At 39.3% G+C, this 16,862-nt stretch overlaps 1 protein-coding gene across 19 annotated transcripts in view; it reads left to right on the top strand.

The window, feature by feature from the left end:
• The window catches only part of Chn1 (chimerin 1), a 167,095-nt gene that overhangs the window by 29,963 nt on the left and 120,270 nt on the right, over positions 1 to 16,862 (top strand). Inside the window, exons 1-2 of one of the 19 annotated variants that reach the window (XM_087654757.1) lie at positions 4,735 to 4,819; positions 4,925 to 4,963. In XM_087654757.1, the coding sequence (XP_087510883.1) occupies positions 4,750 to 4,819; positions 4,925 to 4,963 (109 nt within the window). In that variant the 5' untranslated portion in view covers positions 4,735 to 4,749. 19 annotated transcript variants of the gene reach the window in all.

Raw genomic sequence — 16,862 nt, 5'->3', positions numbered from 1 at the left:
TGATTGCTTTACATGGTTTTAACCAATACCTATATCCACATTGTGCTTTGTAATTGTCTTATATGCATGTATTTGTATGTGCAGTATGTATGTTTTGCACCTGCACATGCATTTGTTACATTCACTTGGGTCAGGCTCTTGATGTTTGTCATGCAGGAAATGCTTAGGAACTTTTTGTTGCAGAGTGACAGGAAGGAGCTTTCTTTTGTCACACCTTTGATCTTGCATCACCGATGTTCTGAAGACTGTATGGAAACCTCTCTACTGACATCTCTGTGTATTTTCCTGAAATTTTCTTTAATATTAGCTATCTCAGGGAAAATAGTAATACAGCAGCAAACATTCTTCGTCCTTAACCAAAATAAAATACTGATTTTTACAGGCAGATTTCCATAAGCCTGCATCCCATGTTGTTGATCACTACCGTACTGTCAAAACCAGCCCCTCAAAGTGAGACAGGTCATTATGGTCTGCCTATCAGAAATTCATATTAGCTTTCAGGAAAACTCTTCCATTTAAACTCCAAATGGGAAGCTCTCAAGTACTCTTTACTTAAAAAAAAATCTTAAAAAAATTTAAGACAGAGAGTCTCTAGCCTAGGCTGGCTTTGAACATGCTTTGTAGCTGAGAATGACATTGAACTTCTGATTCTCCTGCTTCCACCTTCCTGAGTACTGGGATTATAGGTATGAGCCACTGTGGTTCAGCTGATAAGTCTAGGTCCTGGCTTGTACAGAGGCCCATGCTTTCACATACGGTGTGCAGAACAGCAGGGATGCAAGCCTTTGCAAGGTCATAGGCAGCACACAGGAGTGTGATGCAGGCATTAAGTGCCACAGGTCACCACAGGTCACCATAGGTCACCACAGCTCTCTTGCAGGACACACGTGGAACACTGAAAAGAGCACAGAGATGGAGCGCAGGACTAGGGATGTAGTTCAGCTGGCAGAGGGGTTTAGGCAGCACGCGCCAGGACCTAGGAGGTAGGAGGGTTGTTGGCAGCCCACTTGACTGGGAAATACCAGAGAGCACAGTCATTGGATTGAGCATTCTCTTTTTCACCCTCAGTTACTACAGAAACTGCAGGTAGAAGATTGGGATCTGATGAACTTAGAGATTCAAGGCAACAATAGTGTTAGGGTGATCTGGACGTGAATGAAGCTGTGAGAATGGCTAGTTTGCTATAGAATTGCTGTCATGAAATGAGATACTGGGGAAAGAGAGTGCCATTAGTCTTCAGAGAAGCTTGTGAGCTCCTTTCTTATGTGCTGGAGATTTTGGGCAGGATGGATTTTCCATTCCTGTCTCCCTAATGCATGCAGAGTCAGTTTTCTATCTTTCTTTCTTGTACAGTTATGTAGTCCATCCCTCACTTGATAACACATTGCATGGATGCATATGAACTCTGATAGCTTGACTTATGGCTTTCTCCCTCCTTCCCAACACACGGACAACAGTCTGAGGTCTCACTTTACCTTCTGTACCAACCTCCACAGCTGGTGTGAATGCCACATTGCAAAAATCATGAGTGCCGCTCTGCCACCCACTTCTTCCTCCCACCCCTATATATTAGGTTCCTTTTTCAAAAGAAACCATCCTCAACAAAAATGATTCATAGTTAATATCACAGGAAGCAGAAATGCAGGATTATGCAGAGTTTATCTGCATATTCCAGCAGGATTTTTAGCTTAAGAAAATTTGAATTTGGAAGAGGTTGCTGTTCTTGACCTTAATAGGACTCCTTTATGAATACAGACATGTGCCCTTCCTGTCACTGAGCCCAGTCAGGATAGTGTCACTTCAAGAGATAAGCATGATGTAGGCCTGAGAGTTAGCGCTTCAGCCTTAGTGGATTTAAGATATGATCATTCTCTCTGAACATGACAACCAGGGAACATCCCAAGACTTACAGTGAAGGATGTACTATAAGGAAGCCAGCAATGGCAAGAATGTGCCAACAGTGTGAATGAACCTGGCTGTAAGAGACATCCCCTTGCTAGCCTTCCACACTGGCTAGTTGTATACATTATTTAGCTTAGTGTTGGACTCTTGGGCCCGCATTTGAAGGATCCCCTCAAATACCAGCAGAGCCTGTCTTTGAGCAGTTTACAGGCCTTTTATTCATGTGACCTTCCTTAGCATGCCTCCTCTCCATTCTCAAGTAATTTGGTTCTCTCTGACTGAGTCAACACTTGTAGATGAGCTTCCTGGCTCTCACTCTTGCCTTGACCATAAGCATCCCTGTTACCAGTCACAGCTATGAGCATGTGCAGTGAAAGAGTATGATCTGGGTTAAGGACTGACTCTGCTGAGCGTGTTTAACTGTGTTTATGCCTTGGTCTCTGTTACTGGTTTTCTAATTTTTAAAAGGCATATGAATTATACCTATTTCTCAAGGTTGTTTTGAGTTATTAACAAAATAAGTTTAAAAGCATTTAACAAAACCTGGTGAATTATAAGGTGTACAAATCTAGTACCGTGGACTAGCTATTGCTTTAACTTGTTTTTAGACACTCAAACTAATTTCAGCCCGTTCACCTAGTCGCTATTACTGAGAGCCCCATAGATTGTTTTGGTTGTGGGGTGCATTACATGTTTATATATTGTGAATGAGGATCTCTGGGGAAAAAAGCTGTGTATACAAAAGCTGACTGACTGTTAGAGCTTGAGTGGTGAGGAGAGGGTGGGACGTTTCCTTCTCAGAGCCCAGCTACAGTTTATCTTGGGCTGTTCCTAGGGGTTTTCTAATCCCTCTATGTGTCAGACCTAACTAACAACCTATAACTAGAGGCAAGCCAACCTAACTAACATCCTGCAGATAAAACCCACAAAACCTTTTACAGTGTATTAACAAAGCCTACTTCCACCAGTCAGAAGGCAGAAGAGTTGAGCATCTGAGGCCTGTAGCTGAGGTCTCCCCACATTGCTGAACCACCTGGCTGCTGATCAGTGATCCCAACTTGTTGTTTTAAAAGCGTCTTGATTTACGGCTGCTTTGGCTCTTACTATAGAAACTGCATGAAGCTGCTTTCATGTTGGAACAGACTTGGGCTAAAATAAATCAAATTTGGTCACCAAGTTTGGTTACAGAATAAACAATCTCTTACTCCCTTTGAGATAAAAGCTGTGTTTTGGGTTAACAATATTCACTGTATTTAAAATTAAAATTGAAAAATAACAAAATTAGCAGTTAATTTAAAGGTAATGTTAACAAGGCTATTACATGCTAGAATAAATAATATGAGAAAACATTTAATAAAGTAATAAGAAAAGAGTTTTGTTTGTTGGTTATGTCTGATTGTAGAGAATTGGCGATTAAATATCTCACCTGTCTTTAGGACTATGATTTTGAGTAATGAAGAAACTGTCTTCAGATAGGCACGTAGTTGAAAAAATGAAAACGAAGTATTTTAATAGTCTTTTTAGATAGTTGCTGATTTTCTTTGATGCTACCCTAAAATTTGATGAGTAGTATTTTATTTTCATATGTGTATATATGTGTACGTGTTTGTACATGTAGTGTATGGCTGAGTATACATGTTGGGTGGCTTCCTCAGTCTCTGTCACTTTAGTGTTTTGAACGGGAGTTTCTCACCAACACTGAAGCTCACTGATCTGACTATATTTTCAGGCCAGCAAGCCCCATTGATCTTCTGTCTCTGCCTCCTCAACACTGGCATTACAGACATGCACAGCCTTGCCAGACATTTTGTGGGGGTGCTTTGATCAAACTTAGGTCCTCACGCTTATGTGGCAAGCATTTTACCAATTGATTATCTCCCCAGCTTCTAGCGAGTAAATCATGAAAATGATTGTAGACCCTGAAATAGTATCAGTGAACATTTCGTCTGTTAATATTAAAATTCATTAGTGAACCTTGTATTTAACTATATCTTTTACCCATATATGGTGCTATATTATTGTATACTTGGTATTTCAAAAACGATTAGTGTATAGAATTATACAGATCTTCTCATGTTAACACATTTTATTCTGCAGTATATTTAAAAATCACATTCTTTAATTATAACCCTCTATCTTGTTGGGAGTCTTTAAATATTATCAATCTGTTAAGCTTGTGGTGGTTGGTAAAGTTTCCTCAAATTCTAATTTTTACTTGAAAGCTTGAATTTTATGACTAGTAATAAATACTGTCAGTTTTGTTGAATGACAAGCTTACTTTGTTCATTTTTAAGAAAATATCTACCAAATACCCACATTTGATTAGTCATGGTTTGTCTGTCATTCTTTCAAGTGAAATGATGTTTATGAAATTTGCAGCCACCAGCTCTCAACTCTGATGATCTCATATGTGCTTTTATTCAAGATTGTTGTATTTATTACTTTATTCATCATACTCAATATCCAGGTAGACAAATGCACCTTATGTACTTCCCATTTTGTCACATAGAATACACAAAAGCTGTGTCTTTAGGTTTGAGATTTAATAAAACCAGTACTGCAGCAGGGCATTCTTAGCTGAGCTGTATTTTGAAATGTGTAGTGTTGAGTAATGATGCAGCCGTAACACGTTATTACTGCTTTGATCTGGGTTGAGATGCCAGCGGTTTTCCCTGCCATTGCTTCTGCAGTATGAAGGAGAACAGGAGTGTCATGGTGTTTTGACTTTTCAGATGAGAAAACAGGAAGGCCTCACTGAGTACAGAGCTGAGGAGGTGATGAGTGAAAGATAGCACAGGAAAATGCAGGCCGAGGGCCTGTGCAGGGCGTGTGAATCTTCTGTGTCTGATGCCAGTAATAAAGCCAGAGGGACTGGAGAAAAGTGGGTCAGCGTGCGAGAAGTCAGTGGACTGTTGGGGTGAGTGAGAGGGGCAGACCTTCCCAGGTCTTGCAGGTTTTGCTTCTGAAAACTCTGTGCATGCATATTACTTTGTCTTATGAAAATGCAAATTCTGATCAACAGGGACAGTCTTGGGATTCTACATTTCTAACAAGTTACCAGGTAATGCCTTAGATCACAGCCCTTTAAAAATAGCAGTTGTAGACAGTTACAGAGAGTTCATTTTTATTCTTAGTGATCAGAAATCATCGGAGATAATTCAGCAAAATGACAAGTATTGATTATGTTTAACATGATCAGCTACAAATGTAATAATTGCAACATGTTTATAATCTGAAATCCAAAGACTCTAGAGGCCAGTGTTAGAATTCAGTGTGTTCGAGAGTTTAGAAAGGGTGTGTGCGTGTGTGTGTGTGTGTGTGTGTGTGTGTGTGTGTGTGTGTGTGTGTGTACTGTATCCCCAGCAGCATCTGAAGCATTAGTCTTTAGTCACACATTAATAATCACATATAAGTAAAACTGATTAACAGTCACTTTTAATGGGGAAAATAAAGACTATTCTCAACAGTCTTTAACCACCAATCAGTATCACATCAGACAAGTGTTGGCTGCCAAATGAATTGTGTAAAAATGCTTTCACTTTGCAGAACACTGGGATTTTATAATTGAGAACACATGGATTCTTTGTTGTGATTACATTTCCAGTCCCTCGTGTGTTTGCCCTTGAGGAACTCCTTTAGGACAGCCAGCTCATTACATGGTTGTTATAGGTGCTGTTAGATGGACACATCTGTCAGCCTTTTTGGGACGCCATATTCCAGATCCATGATGCCTGCTTCTCTTCAAAGAAAGAAAAACAAGCACCTATCAATTTGGAACATAAACTCTGCTTTCCAGAGACTTTTTACATTTTGATACACTGTACTATCATGTGAGGAAAGTATAGCTAATTAAAATGTGCTGGGAATTTTATTGTACTTTGGTATGGCTAGCATTTCCTTAGAATTATTCAGCTCTGGTCATTTGTGGTTGACAAATCTGACTTTGGTTTCTTCTTTACTTTGTTCCATATTGGACTCTGCAACTTGTAATTTAAAGCAAGCTTCTCTGTAGTTTTCAGTGGCTACTTTACTCTGCTAGTGACGTTGTGGCTTTCTCTGAGAAGTCTAATGAAACACAATGCATGTAGGAGTTACTGCAAGGCAAGGAATGCTGTGACCTTCCCTCAGCTCAGTGACCATGATGTTATGTAGTATCAGGGTCCTTTACTCTCATTCCCCATGGACTCTCATGTCAGGGTTAGTACATCTGCTTTCTGAGCAGCTGGCCTCTCAGGATACTTGAAAATAGTGCTGTAAGGAAGACTTTGGAAAAGGTTGTTTGGAGGCTTGATTGACTCAGAACGTACAGTGTGTTGTTTCACACTTGGGTCCCTAGTGTGATGGTAGACTATTTTCTTCTAGGAGGACCACTGCTGCAGAACTATGTTGAAGTATAGAAGTAAGGGGTGGGAATTATTTGTCCACAGTCTGAAAGAAAGAATGTGCGTACTCTGCTGAAAGAGGGAGGTTGAGACAACTGGATTAAAATCTTTAGATGGCTGAGTAGGAGGAGCATCAGCAAATGTATAATTCATTTTAGTTGGTTATTTTCTAGGAAAAAACCTTTGTATTTATAAAAAGTCATAGTTTTTGTCCACTTGACATGAACCTAGACAAAAAGAAGGAATCTCAGCTGAAGAACTTCCTCCATCAGAATGGCCTGTGAGTGTGGCTGTGCGGCATTTTCTTGACTAATTGATGTAAGAGAGCCCAGCCCATGGTGCAGAGTGCCACTCTGGGAATGTGGAACTGAGCTGTGCAAGCCAAGAGAATTGAGCCAGCGAGTGACGATCCTTCATGGTCTGCTTCAGCTCCTGCTTTGAACTCCTGTCCTGCCTTCCTTTAGTGATGGATTATGACTTAAAAGCCAACTAAAACCTTTCTTCCCAAGTTGCTTTTGGTAATGTTTTTATCACAGTAACAGGGAAGCAGGCTAGGGCAATAGGAATACTGAAAGCAGTGTTCACTGGGTTACATTTCTAATACCTAGAATCTGTAGTGCTGTGTAGATCATAAAGTCTAAGCAGTGCTTGGAAAATGTATTCATCAGATGTATTTTTATTGTGGTAATAAATAAAATATGCTATACTTTAAAAGTTGAATTATAAGAAATTAATTAAAATTAATTTTCTGCACTTTAGTTTTAGACATGTGAAATGCAGAGTAGACGTTATACTATTGCCATTGATGGATGAGTTTGCATGTTGTGTTTTCTGGGGTAGACAAGTTCAGGAAGTGTTTCATTTTATTAAAAGTAGAATGCTTTGCTCGCCCAGTAGAGTTCGTATGGCAGCCTGTTGGGAATATTGAGATACTAGAGAGCCTTGGCAGTTGAGTCTCTTCTTGAAGTGTCCTTTGGAAACTGTGGGCAAGCAAGTCTGAGGACTTCTTGTAAAAGTGTCAGCATGCTAGGGCAAACATTAGAAATCAACAAATATTTTAGGGAGAAAGTCTCAGAGATATGAGTTGTATCTAGAAAAAAATGACACCCTTCCCTTTTCATTGGTTGAGATGTAAGTTAGAGCTTCTTGCTTCCAAGAATGTATTGGAAAGCTTGCATAAGCAGAAGGATTTTGTTTGTGAAGTCTGTTGGCTAGCTCTGCCAAGCTGGGGAGAGGAAGATTTGCTTAGGTCTTGAATCTAAGGCCAAGCTGCAATTGTAAAAAGCAAAGTTTCCAAGTTGGCTTTGGTCACATTTGGGAGGAGGCTTTGTTGGGCTGGGCTGTGGCTACTGGTGAGGAGCTGAGCAGAGTGTTTAAAATACTTGTTTCTGGAGATCTTTGACAAGGTTATGTCTGAGCATGGTAGTTGTGCCATCTCAGATCCCCTCACCCCTTCTATCCAACATATCAACACTTGTGGGTACTATTTCCTGAAGAATTAAAAATAATCACTTTGGGGGTTAATTTATAGGTTTTTTTCTGTTGCAGTTGGACCATGGCATCAATTTTCAAGTTGGAACAATTTCAAATGATTTAGTTACTTATTTTTTTATTTTTGAAATTAATTCTTCTTTCCCTTTCTCCAAGTCCTCCCATGTACCTTCCTTGCCCCTTTCAAACTCACAGCCTTTTTCCTTAATTGTTGTTACATGCATATGTGTACATACATATATTTCTAACTATATGACCTTGTCTGTATTATGTTAATTGAATGTATGTTTTCAGGACTGACCATTTGTTATTGGATAACCAATTCACCAATTGTTGTGTTCTTCTCTGGGGAAGACTATTTCTCCCACTCTCAGCATTTCTTAGTTGCCTGTCCTTCATTATGTAGAGTTGAGGCCTTCTGAGTCCCCATCTAGTCTCTGACCTCCTATTGTGTTCTGTCCTCTGGGTCCCCACCCCCCATTGTCCCTGTTTCCTGCCATCCAAATTAGCATATCTCTGGATGTTGTCCTTGTTCAGCTCATGTTTAGGCTGTCCTGTCAGTGACACTTCATAGGGATAGTTCTTTTTGTTTGTTTTATGGATATGTTTTTATTCACATTTCAAATGTTATCCCCTTTCCTGGTTTCCTGCCCATAAACTCCCTATCCTCTCCCTCCTCCCCCTGCTTTGCAATTTTATGAGATCCCATTTGTCCATTCTTGATCTTAGAGAATGGTGTTTTGTTCAGGAAAATTTCCCCAGTGCCCATGTGTTGAGGCTTTTCCCCACATTTTCTTCTATTAGTTTGAGTGTATTTGGTTTTATGTGGAGTTCCTTGATGTACCTTGGACTTGAGCTTTATACAGGGTGAATAAGAATGGATCATTCATAAGGGAAATTGGTCTGAAGTTTTCTTTCTTTGTTGGGTCTTTGTGTGGTTGAAGTATAAGCGTAATTGTGGCTTCATAGAAGGAATTGGGTAGTGTTCCTTCTGTTTCTATTTTTTGGAATAGTTTGGAGAGTACTGGTATTAGGTCTTGCATGGAGGTCTCATAGAATTCTGCACTAAACCCATCTTGTCCTGGGCTTTTTTTGGTTGGGAGACTTTTTTTTAAAATTTATTTATTATATATAAGTACACTGTAGCTGTCTTCAGACACCAGAAGAGGGCATCAGTTCTCAGTATTGATAGTTGTGAGCCACGATGTGGTTGCTGGGATTTGAACTCAGGACCTCAGGAAAAGTAGGCAGTGCTCTTGACCACTGAACCATCTCTCTAGCCCCGTTTGGGAGACTTTTAATGACAGCTTCTATTTCTTTAGGAGTTATGGGACTGTTTAGATTGTTTATCCAATCCTGATTTAACATTGGTACCTGATATCTTTCTAAAAATTGTCCATTTCCTCCAGATTTTCAAGTTTTGTTCAGTATAGGCTTTTGTAGTAGGATCTGATGATTTTTTTAAATTTCCTCAGATTCTGTTGTTATGTCTCCCTTTTCGTTTTTCTTTTCTTTTTAAAGATTATTTATTTTATATATGTGAGTTCACTGTTGCTGTCTTCAAACACGCTGGAAGAAGGTATCAGATCTCCTTACAGATGGTTGTGAACCACCATGTGGTTGCTGGGAATTGAACTCAGGACCTCTGGAAGAGCAGTCAGTGCTCTTAACCGCTGAGCCATCTCTCCAGCCCCTTCACTTTTCACTTTGTTGATTTGGATACTCTCTGGGCCCTCTGGTTAGTCTGGCTAAGAGTTTATCTATCTTGTTGATTTTCTCAAAGAACTAGCATCTAGTCTTGTTGATTCTTTGTATAGTTCTTTTTGTTTTTACTTGGTTGATTTCAGCTCTGAGTTTGATTATTTCCTGCCATCTACTCCTCTTTGGTGTATTTGCTACTTTTTGTTGTAGAGCTTTTAGGTGTGCTGTCAAGCAGCTAGTGTATGGTCCAGTTCCTTTTTGGAGGCCCTCAGAGCTATGAGTTTTCCTCTTAGCACTGCTTTCATTGTGTCTCATAAGTTTGGGTATGCTGTGATTTCGTTTTCATTAAATTCTAAAAAGTCATTAATTTCTTTCTTTATTTCTTCCTTGACCAAGTTGTCATTGAGTAGAGTGTTGTTCAGCTTCCATATGTATGTGGGCTTTCTGTAGTTTTTGTTATTGAAAACCAGCCTTATTCCATGGTGATGTGATAAGATGCATGCAATTATTTCAGTCTTCATGTATCTGTTGAGGCCTGTTTTGTGACAGATTATATGGTCAGTTTTGGAGAAGGTACCCTGAAGTGCTGAGAAGAAGGCATATTCTTTTGTTTCAGGATGAAATGTTCCATAGATATCTGTTAAATCCAGTTGGTTCATAACTTCTGTTAGTTTCTCTGTGTCTCTGTTTAGTTTCTCTTTCCATGATCCGTCCATTGATGAGAGTGAGGTGTTGAAGTCTCCCATTATTATTATGTGAGGTGCAATGTATGCTTTGAAGTTTACTAAGGTTTCTTTTATGAATGTAGGTGCCTTTGCACTTGGAGCATAGATATTCAGAATTGAGAGTTCATTTTGGTGGATTTTTCCTTTGATGAATATGAAGTGTCCTTATCTTTTTTCATAACTTTTGGTTGAAAGTTGATTTTATTTGATACTAGAATGGCTACTCCAGCTTGTTTCTTGGGACCATTTGCTTGGAAAATTGTTTTCCAACTTTTTACTCTGAAGTATTGTCTGTCTTTGTCATTGAGGTGTGTTTCCTGTATACAGTAAAATGCTGGGTATTACATATTCAGTCTGTTAGTCTATGTCTTTTTATTGGAGAATTGAGTCCATTAATGTTTAGAGATATTAAGGACCAATGACTGTTGTTTCCTGTTATTTTTGTTGTTAGAAGTGGAATTATGTTGTGTGGCTATCTTTTTTTGGGTTAGTTGAAAGAAGATTACTTTCTTGCTTTTTTTTAGGGTGTAATTTCCTTCCTTGTGTTGGAGTTTCCCATCTATTATCCTTTGTAGGACTGGATTTGTGGAAAGATATTGTGTAAATTTGATTTTGTCATGGAATATTTTGGTTTCTCCATCTATGTTAATTGAGAGTTTTGCTGGATATAGTAGCCTGGACTGGCATTTGTGTTCTCTGAGGGTCTGTATGATATCTGCCCAGGATCTTCTAGCTTTCATAGTCTCTGTTGAGAAGTCTGGTGTAAATCTGATAGGTCTGCCTTTATATGTTACTTGACCTTTTTTCCTTACTGCTTTTAATATTCTTTGTTTTGTGCATTTGACATTTTGACTATTATGTGTAGATTGTGAAGAATCCCAACTTAAAGCGCCAAAAAATATCTTTGTCATTCTGACTGGGTAAGATGAATTTTTTTCCCCCCTTCGGAGCTGAGGACCGAACCCAGGGCCTTGCGCTTACGAGGCAAGTGCTCTACAACTGAGCTAAATACCCAACCCTGTTGAATTCTTAAAGTTATATAACTTGTATTTCCTTAATGACTAGAAATAATGAACATTTTTGAGGTATTTTTTAGTTTGTGTGTGTGTGTGTGTGTATGTGTGTGTGTATATATTTTAAACTTCTTTTGAGAACTCAAAAGTCTCAGATGAGTAGATAGATTATCCACTTAGTTTGTTTCCTTGGTATTTGAATTTGTTTCTATGTGTTTCTTTGTTCTGGATTTTCATCTTCCTTTAGATATATAGCTAGCAGAAATTCTCTCCAATTTGTGGGCTTCTTCTCTACTCTGTTGATTGTTTCTTTTGTTGTTTAGAAGCTTTTGGGTTTTTTGTTTTGTTTTGTTTTGTTTTTTGAGACAGGGTTTCTCTGTGGAGGCCTGGGTATTCTGGAACTAACTCTTTCTGTAGACCGGGCTGGCCTCAAACTCACAGATATCCACCTGTCTCTGCCTTCTGAGTTCTGGAATCAAATACATGTGCCATCATGACCTGCTTTGTTTGGATTTTTAATGGGATTTATGAAATCCTACTTGTCAGTTGTTGGCTTTATCGGTTTGACTACTTCTGACATTGAATTAACTGACCGGATTTAACCATGACTTTGCGGGCCCAATTTTAATTATTTTAGTTGAAATAATCAGCTTCTAGGAAAAATGTACAGTTAAGATGTTGAATATGTAGAAATTTAGTAAAGCTCAATTTTGAATGCTTTCTTGCTAGCTTTAAATTGTATATACTATTAAAATTCTTTTACTTACTGTGAATTGATTTCCAGGAAACTGCTTGTAAAGGTTTATTTTCCTGTGACTCTCTCAAGCACTAACAGTAACGCATTTGGTATTTATTGTTGGAATGCTCTTGTTTTAAATGCTTAGTTTATTATAACACAGTTTTGTGTTCATGTCATTATTTTTGCCATGTCTGGATACTGTGTAGACAGAGTGACAGTGAGCAGGGCTCATCATCCTCCAGATACTGTGTAGACAGAGTGACGGTGGGCAGGGGTCCTCCTCATCAGTGCCTTGCCAGTTTAGATTAAAACAGTGCAGGGAAGAAATGCTTTTTTAAAAAACAAACAAACAAACAAACAAACAAACAAAAAAATGGAGTTAGGGTCTTCTGTATCCCAGGCCAATCTTGAAATCTTTGTGTATCTGAGATAGGCCTTGAACTTTTGACCTTTCTGAATATGCCTTTTGAGTGCTGGATTTATGGTTTCTGTGGTGATGGGGGTGTAGAACCAGGCCCTGTGCACACCAGAGTCTACAATCTGAGCTACATCCCCAGCTGTAAATATTATTACAGAAGTCAAAATTAATTGTTTTAAAATCAGAAGCACCTTGAGTAAATATGTTTAAAGTGTTCGTGAATCATTAGTATAAACTATTTAAAATTGAATGTCATCTTTTAATGAATATCTTCTGTATGGATTAAAAGTTGTTTGGCTTGGATCTTTGAAAAGAACAACGTAACTTCAGCATTCCAGTTTGCTCTGCAGGGACCACTCACCCTTTCTAATGGGAAGTTTAGCAAGTTTATCCTCATAAACCAAAACCAAAGAGTAAGACAGAATGCACTGGTACGCAGAGCTGGATTTGATAAAAAGAGTGAGGTAGTTGAAGCGAATTTTCTTTCATATTCAGCCATCTTTAACAACATCTGTCAATGTTGTTAAAAGATATATTAACACTAGATACAAACAGGGTCTATTTGGAAAAAGTATAAAGATTTGATCATATACTGTTTTAATCTCAAAGAATCAGGACATTAGGATATTTATAAATAGAGTCCTGCCAACCACTAAATAAATAAGCACTTTTGAAAAATGTCTCTTAAGAGACCATAGTTACTATTATAAAATATCAAAAGAATTACCCTAGCTGTTTTACTGTGGATTTAAAAAATCTCTGCCTATCGGCACAGGTAATATCTTGAAATATTTCACTTAAAATATTTTTAAGGGAAAAATGGGTATCCTAAAATATTTGAATGCACCAAAAAAAAAAAAAAAAGACAATATGGCAGATTCCATGCAACAAAAAAATGTAACACTAAGTCCTATAAAAATGTTTACCTTTAGGTTTAAAAAATTCCATGTGGATTTTTTAAATTCACCGTTCTAGGAGCTAGTCAAAATCAGGGAGAAATTTAAGAATCTATTTTTTTCTATACCAAATGCTTGACATGTGCGGTCTTATATTAGGAAGTAGAAGATTACAGAAGAAAGGCAGAGCTTTCCTATGTGTAAGTTCATTACAGAACTGTGTGCTCTTCTGAACCTCACAGTGGGAGTGCCTGCGGATGTGTGTTCATTCAGGAGGCTTTGCCAAGGCCCACATGGGCTTTGTTAAAGGCCGGTTTGCCTGATCCGTTTCCATGTTTTCCTGATCCTCCAAATAGTTAAATCTGTACAGTTTGGTTTAAAAACTTAAAATAATGTATGTGATTCGCTCGTTGTTAGTTAGTGATGTAAGTGTTTGCCGTGGCCATTTCGATGTCTTCTGAGAAATACTGTTTAAGACTGTCACTTAGTTTCAGAATTGGGTCATGTGGGTTTTGGCTCTTGAGTTTTTGGAGCTCCTTACATATTCTGAATATGTCGAGTTTGCCTTGTTTTGGGAGACAGAATCTAGCCATGTGGTCTAGGCGAGCCTTGACATCATAATCCTCTTACCTTGCCTCCCAGAGTGTTGCAATTATTGACATGAGCCACCATGCTTAGCTTCTGCATGTTAATTCTTTGCCAGGCATATGGTTTATAAATGTTTCTTCTGTTCTGTAGACTGTCTCCTATTTCCCTCATGCTTGTTGCCTATAATTTTAAAAACGTGCTACTGCCTTTTCTGGGAGCTCGGCCTGCACTCAGACCTCTCCCAGTTCCATTTGCTCCATGTGACTTAGCCCAGGATTGATCATAACCATCCCCCAATCCAGGAAAACCAAGAGCTGCAGTCTGGGCTCCACTGGCTCCCACTTGACTTCTCTTTTGTTCCTCCCAGCTAGCTTCGCCTTGCAGCCGGCCTTTCTTTCTCTCTGCCACCTATGCTCTGTGGATGAAAAATACTCACACAGCTTTATTAATTTACCCTAGATGCCTAGAACACATGAAACTCAAGACGAATGATCAAAATGTGAATGCTTCACTCCTTCTTTAAAAGGGGAACAAGAATACCCTTGGCTGGGAATAGAGAGGCAAAGATTAAAACAGAGACTGAAGGAACACCCATTCAGAGCCTGCCCCATATGTGGCCCATACATATACAGCCACGCAATTAGACAAGATGGATGAAGCAAAGAAGTGCAGGCAGACAGGAGCCGGATGTAGATCTCTGAGATACACAGCCAGAATACAGCAAATACAGAGGCGAATGCCAGCAGCAAACCACTGAACTGAGAACAGGACCCCCATTGAAGGAATCAGAGAAAGAACTGGAAGAGCTTGAAGGGGCTCGAGACCCCATATGAACAACAATGCCAACCAACCAGAGCTTCCAGGGACTAAGCCACTACCTAAAGACTATACATGAACTGACCCTGGACTCTGACCTCATAGGTAGCAATGAATATCCTAGTAAGAGCACCAGTGGAAGGGGAAGCCCTGGGTCCTGCTAAGACTGAACCCCCAGTGAACGTGATTGTTGGGGGGAGGGCGGCAAGGGGGGAGGATGGGGAGGGGAACACCCATAAAGAAGGGGAGGGGGAGGGGGATGTTTGCCCGGAAACCGGGAAAGGGAATAACACTCGAAATGTATATAAGAAATACTCAAGTTAAAAAAAAAAAAAAAAAAAAGAACATGCCAGATAGCACAATTGCTGGGCACAGAGTCTCCTGTCCTAAACTTACTAGTTAGCCTGTATCAGCTAGCTCCCATTAAGCTCCTCGGTGCTACCCACAGTGGAGGCTGCAGGCCCTAGCTGCCCTAAGGTCTTACATGATGGCCGCTTTCTACTCAGTCCAATGCATGACAGCAAAAAAAAAGCCCCCTTTCTTGCCCTACGGCTCCTTTTTCCTCCTGGGACCCAGGGAAGTCCCACCTGCACCATTTGCCCAGCAACAGGTCCCACCTTCTTTTTGACCAAATCAAGAACCAATTAGGGGACCAGACCTTACTATCAGCACCTCCCCCTACACATGCTTGTCACCTACACCATGCCAGGGCTATGTTAAAAAGCTGTTCATGAGTCCTCTGTTGTCTGGTTCTCATTCCCAGTTGTGCTCTAATGATGGGAGTCTGGGTAGATTTTCTGATGAAATCAAAGAGATGCCAAGAGCTTTTATGACACCCATGCTTATCGGAATCTACTGCTTATTAGTTCTTGATAATTCTATTTCAATTACCTACTGCTCTGTGCTAACAGAATACAGGGTTTCCAACCTTCTGTCCCCATTAGTTTTTTTTTTTTATATGTTCTTATCAGGTGGAAGGTCTCTTACCTTACTTTACCATGTTCCCTTAATACATTGAAGAAATGGTGGTTTAGAATAATCATTTTCAGAGTGCAACCTAGGGACCCTGAAATTCTCACAAAATCAACAATATTTTTCATGATAATTCTAAGACATCTAGCCTTTCTCAAGTAGTTGAATCTTTGAGCAGTTACATGGATGCTGCAGTGTGACTGACCATTGGTATAGGTAAGGATGTCTAGATTCTTATAGCCAGGATCAATACTAAATGATTTGCTAAGTGTTTAACAGATTTGCTTTCTTTTTAGAATTTTTTTTTCTTTTTTAAGTTAAATTTACACTTTGGCAATTTCTTACCCATATGTAGTACACTGATCATATAGCCTTATCCTATTTTTCCACCTTTCACTCTCCCTCCTCTTCTTTCTGCAAGACTTCCTCCCACTTTGACCAGTTTTTGTTTTTGTGTTGTGACTCACTGAATTCAGGGCCTTCAACATGAGTATGGGTGTGATTGTGTCCATGGCGGACCATGGGGACTCACCAGTGGCCACATCGCTTAAGACAATGAACTCTTTACTTCCACTATCCAATAGCAGTAAATTGTTCTCCAAGGATGACCAGTTCTTGTTTTGAAAATAACAGTCATAAAATATTAATATGTAATAACCTTATTATCTATCATTATCATGTATAATGATGGGCACATCTTACACAGCACATGGTGGCAGTCAGAGGACAACTTCCCTTTAAACCACCAGACAGGGTTTCTCTGTGTACCCCTGGCTGTCCTAGAATTAACTTTGTAGACCAGGGTAGCTTTGAACTCAGAGATCCACCTGCCTCTGCCTCCAAGTGCTGGGACTAAAGGCTTGTGCCACCACCTCTACCTAGAAGACATTTTAGGATTCTGTTCTCTCCTTCCACTGTGAGTTCTGGGGATCAGACTCATGATGTTGTCACACTTGCTTGGCAAATACTTTTACTTGCTGAGTCTGAGTTTATTACTTTTAAATGAACTGAAAAATACTATCAGAATTTCTGTTTTAATTTTTTATCTGATGAATACCATTACTCATAGTTGGATACCCCTAATTCAAAATCCTACAAATCCAACAGTTTTGAGTACTGACTTGATGCCAGACATGAAAATTTGCATACCTGATCTCAGATGACAGACTGTAGTCAAAGCAGATGCTATAAACATGTAAAATTGCCTTTAGTTTGTGTG

The sequence above is a fragment of the Rattus norvegicus genome, chromosome 3 (genome assembly GCF_021556685.1).
Source record: "Rattus norvegicus strain SHRSP/BbbUtx chromosome 3, alternate assembly SHRSP_T2T, whole genome shotgun sequence".
NCBI classification, from domain to species: Eukaryota; Metazoa; Chordata; class Mammalia; order Rodentia; family Muridae; genus Rattus; species Rattus norvegicus.
Note: the sequence above shows the minus strand (reverse complement) of the source record. Positions and strands in the feature narration are given on the sequence as shown.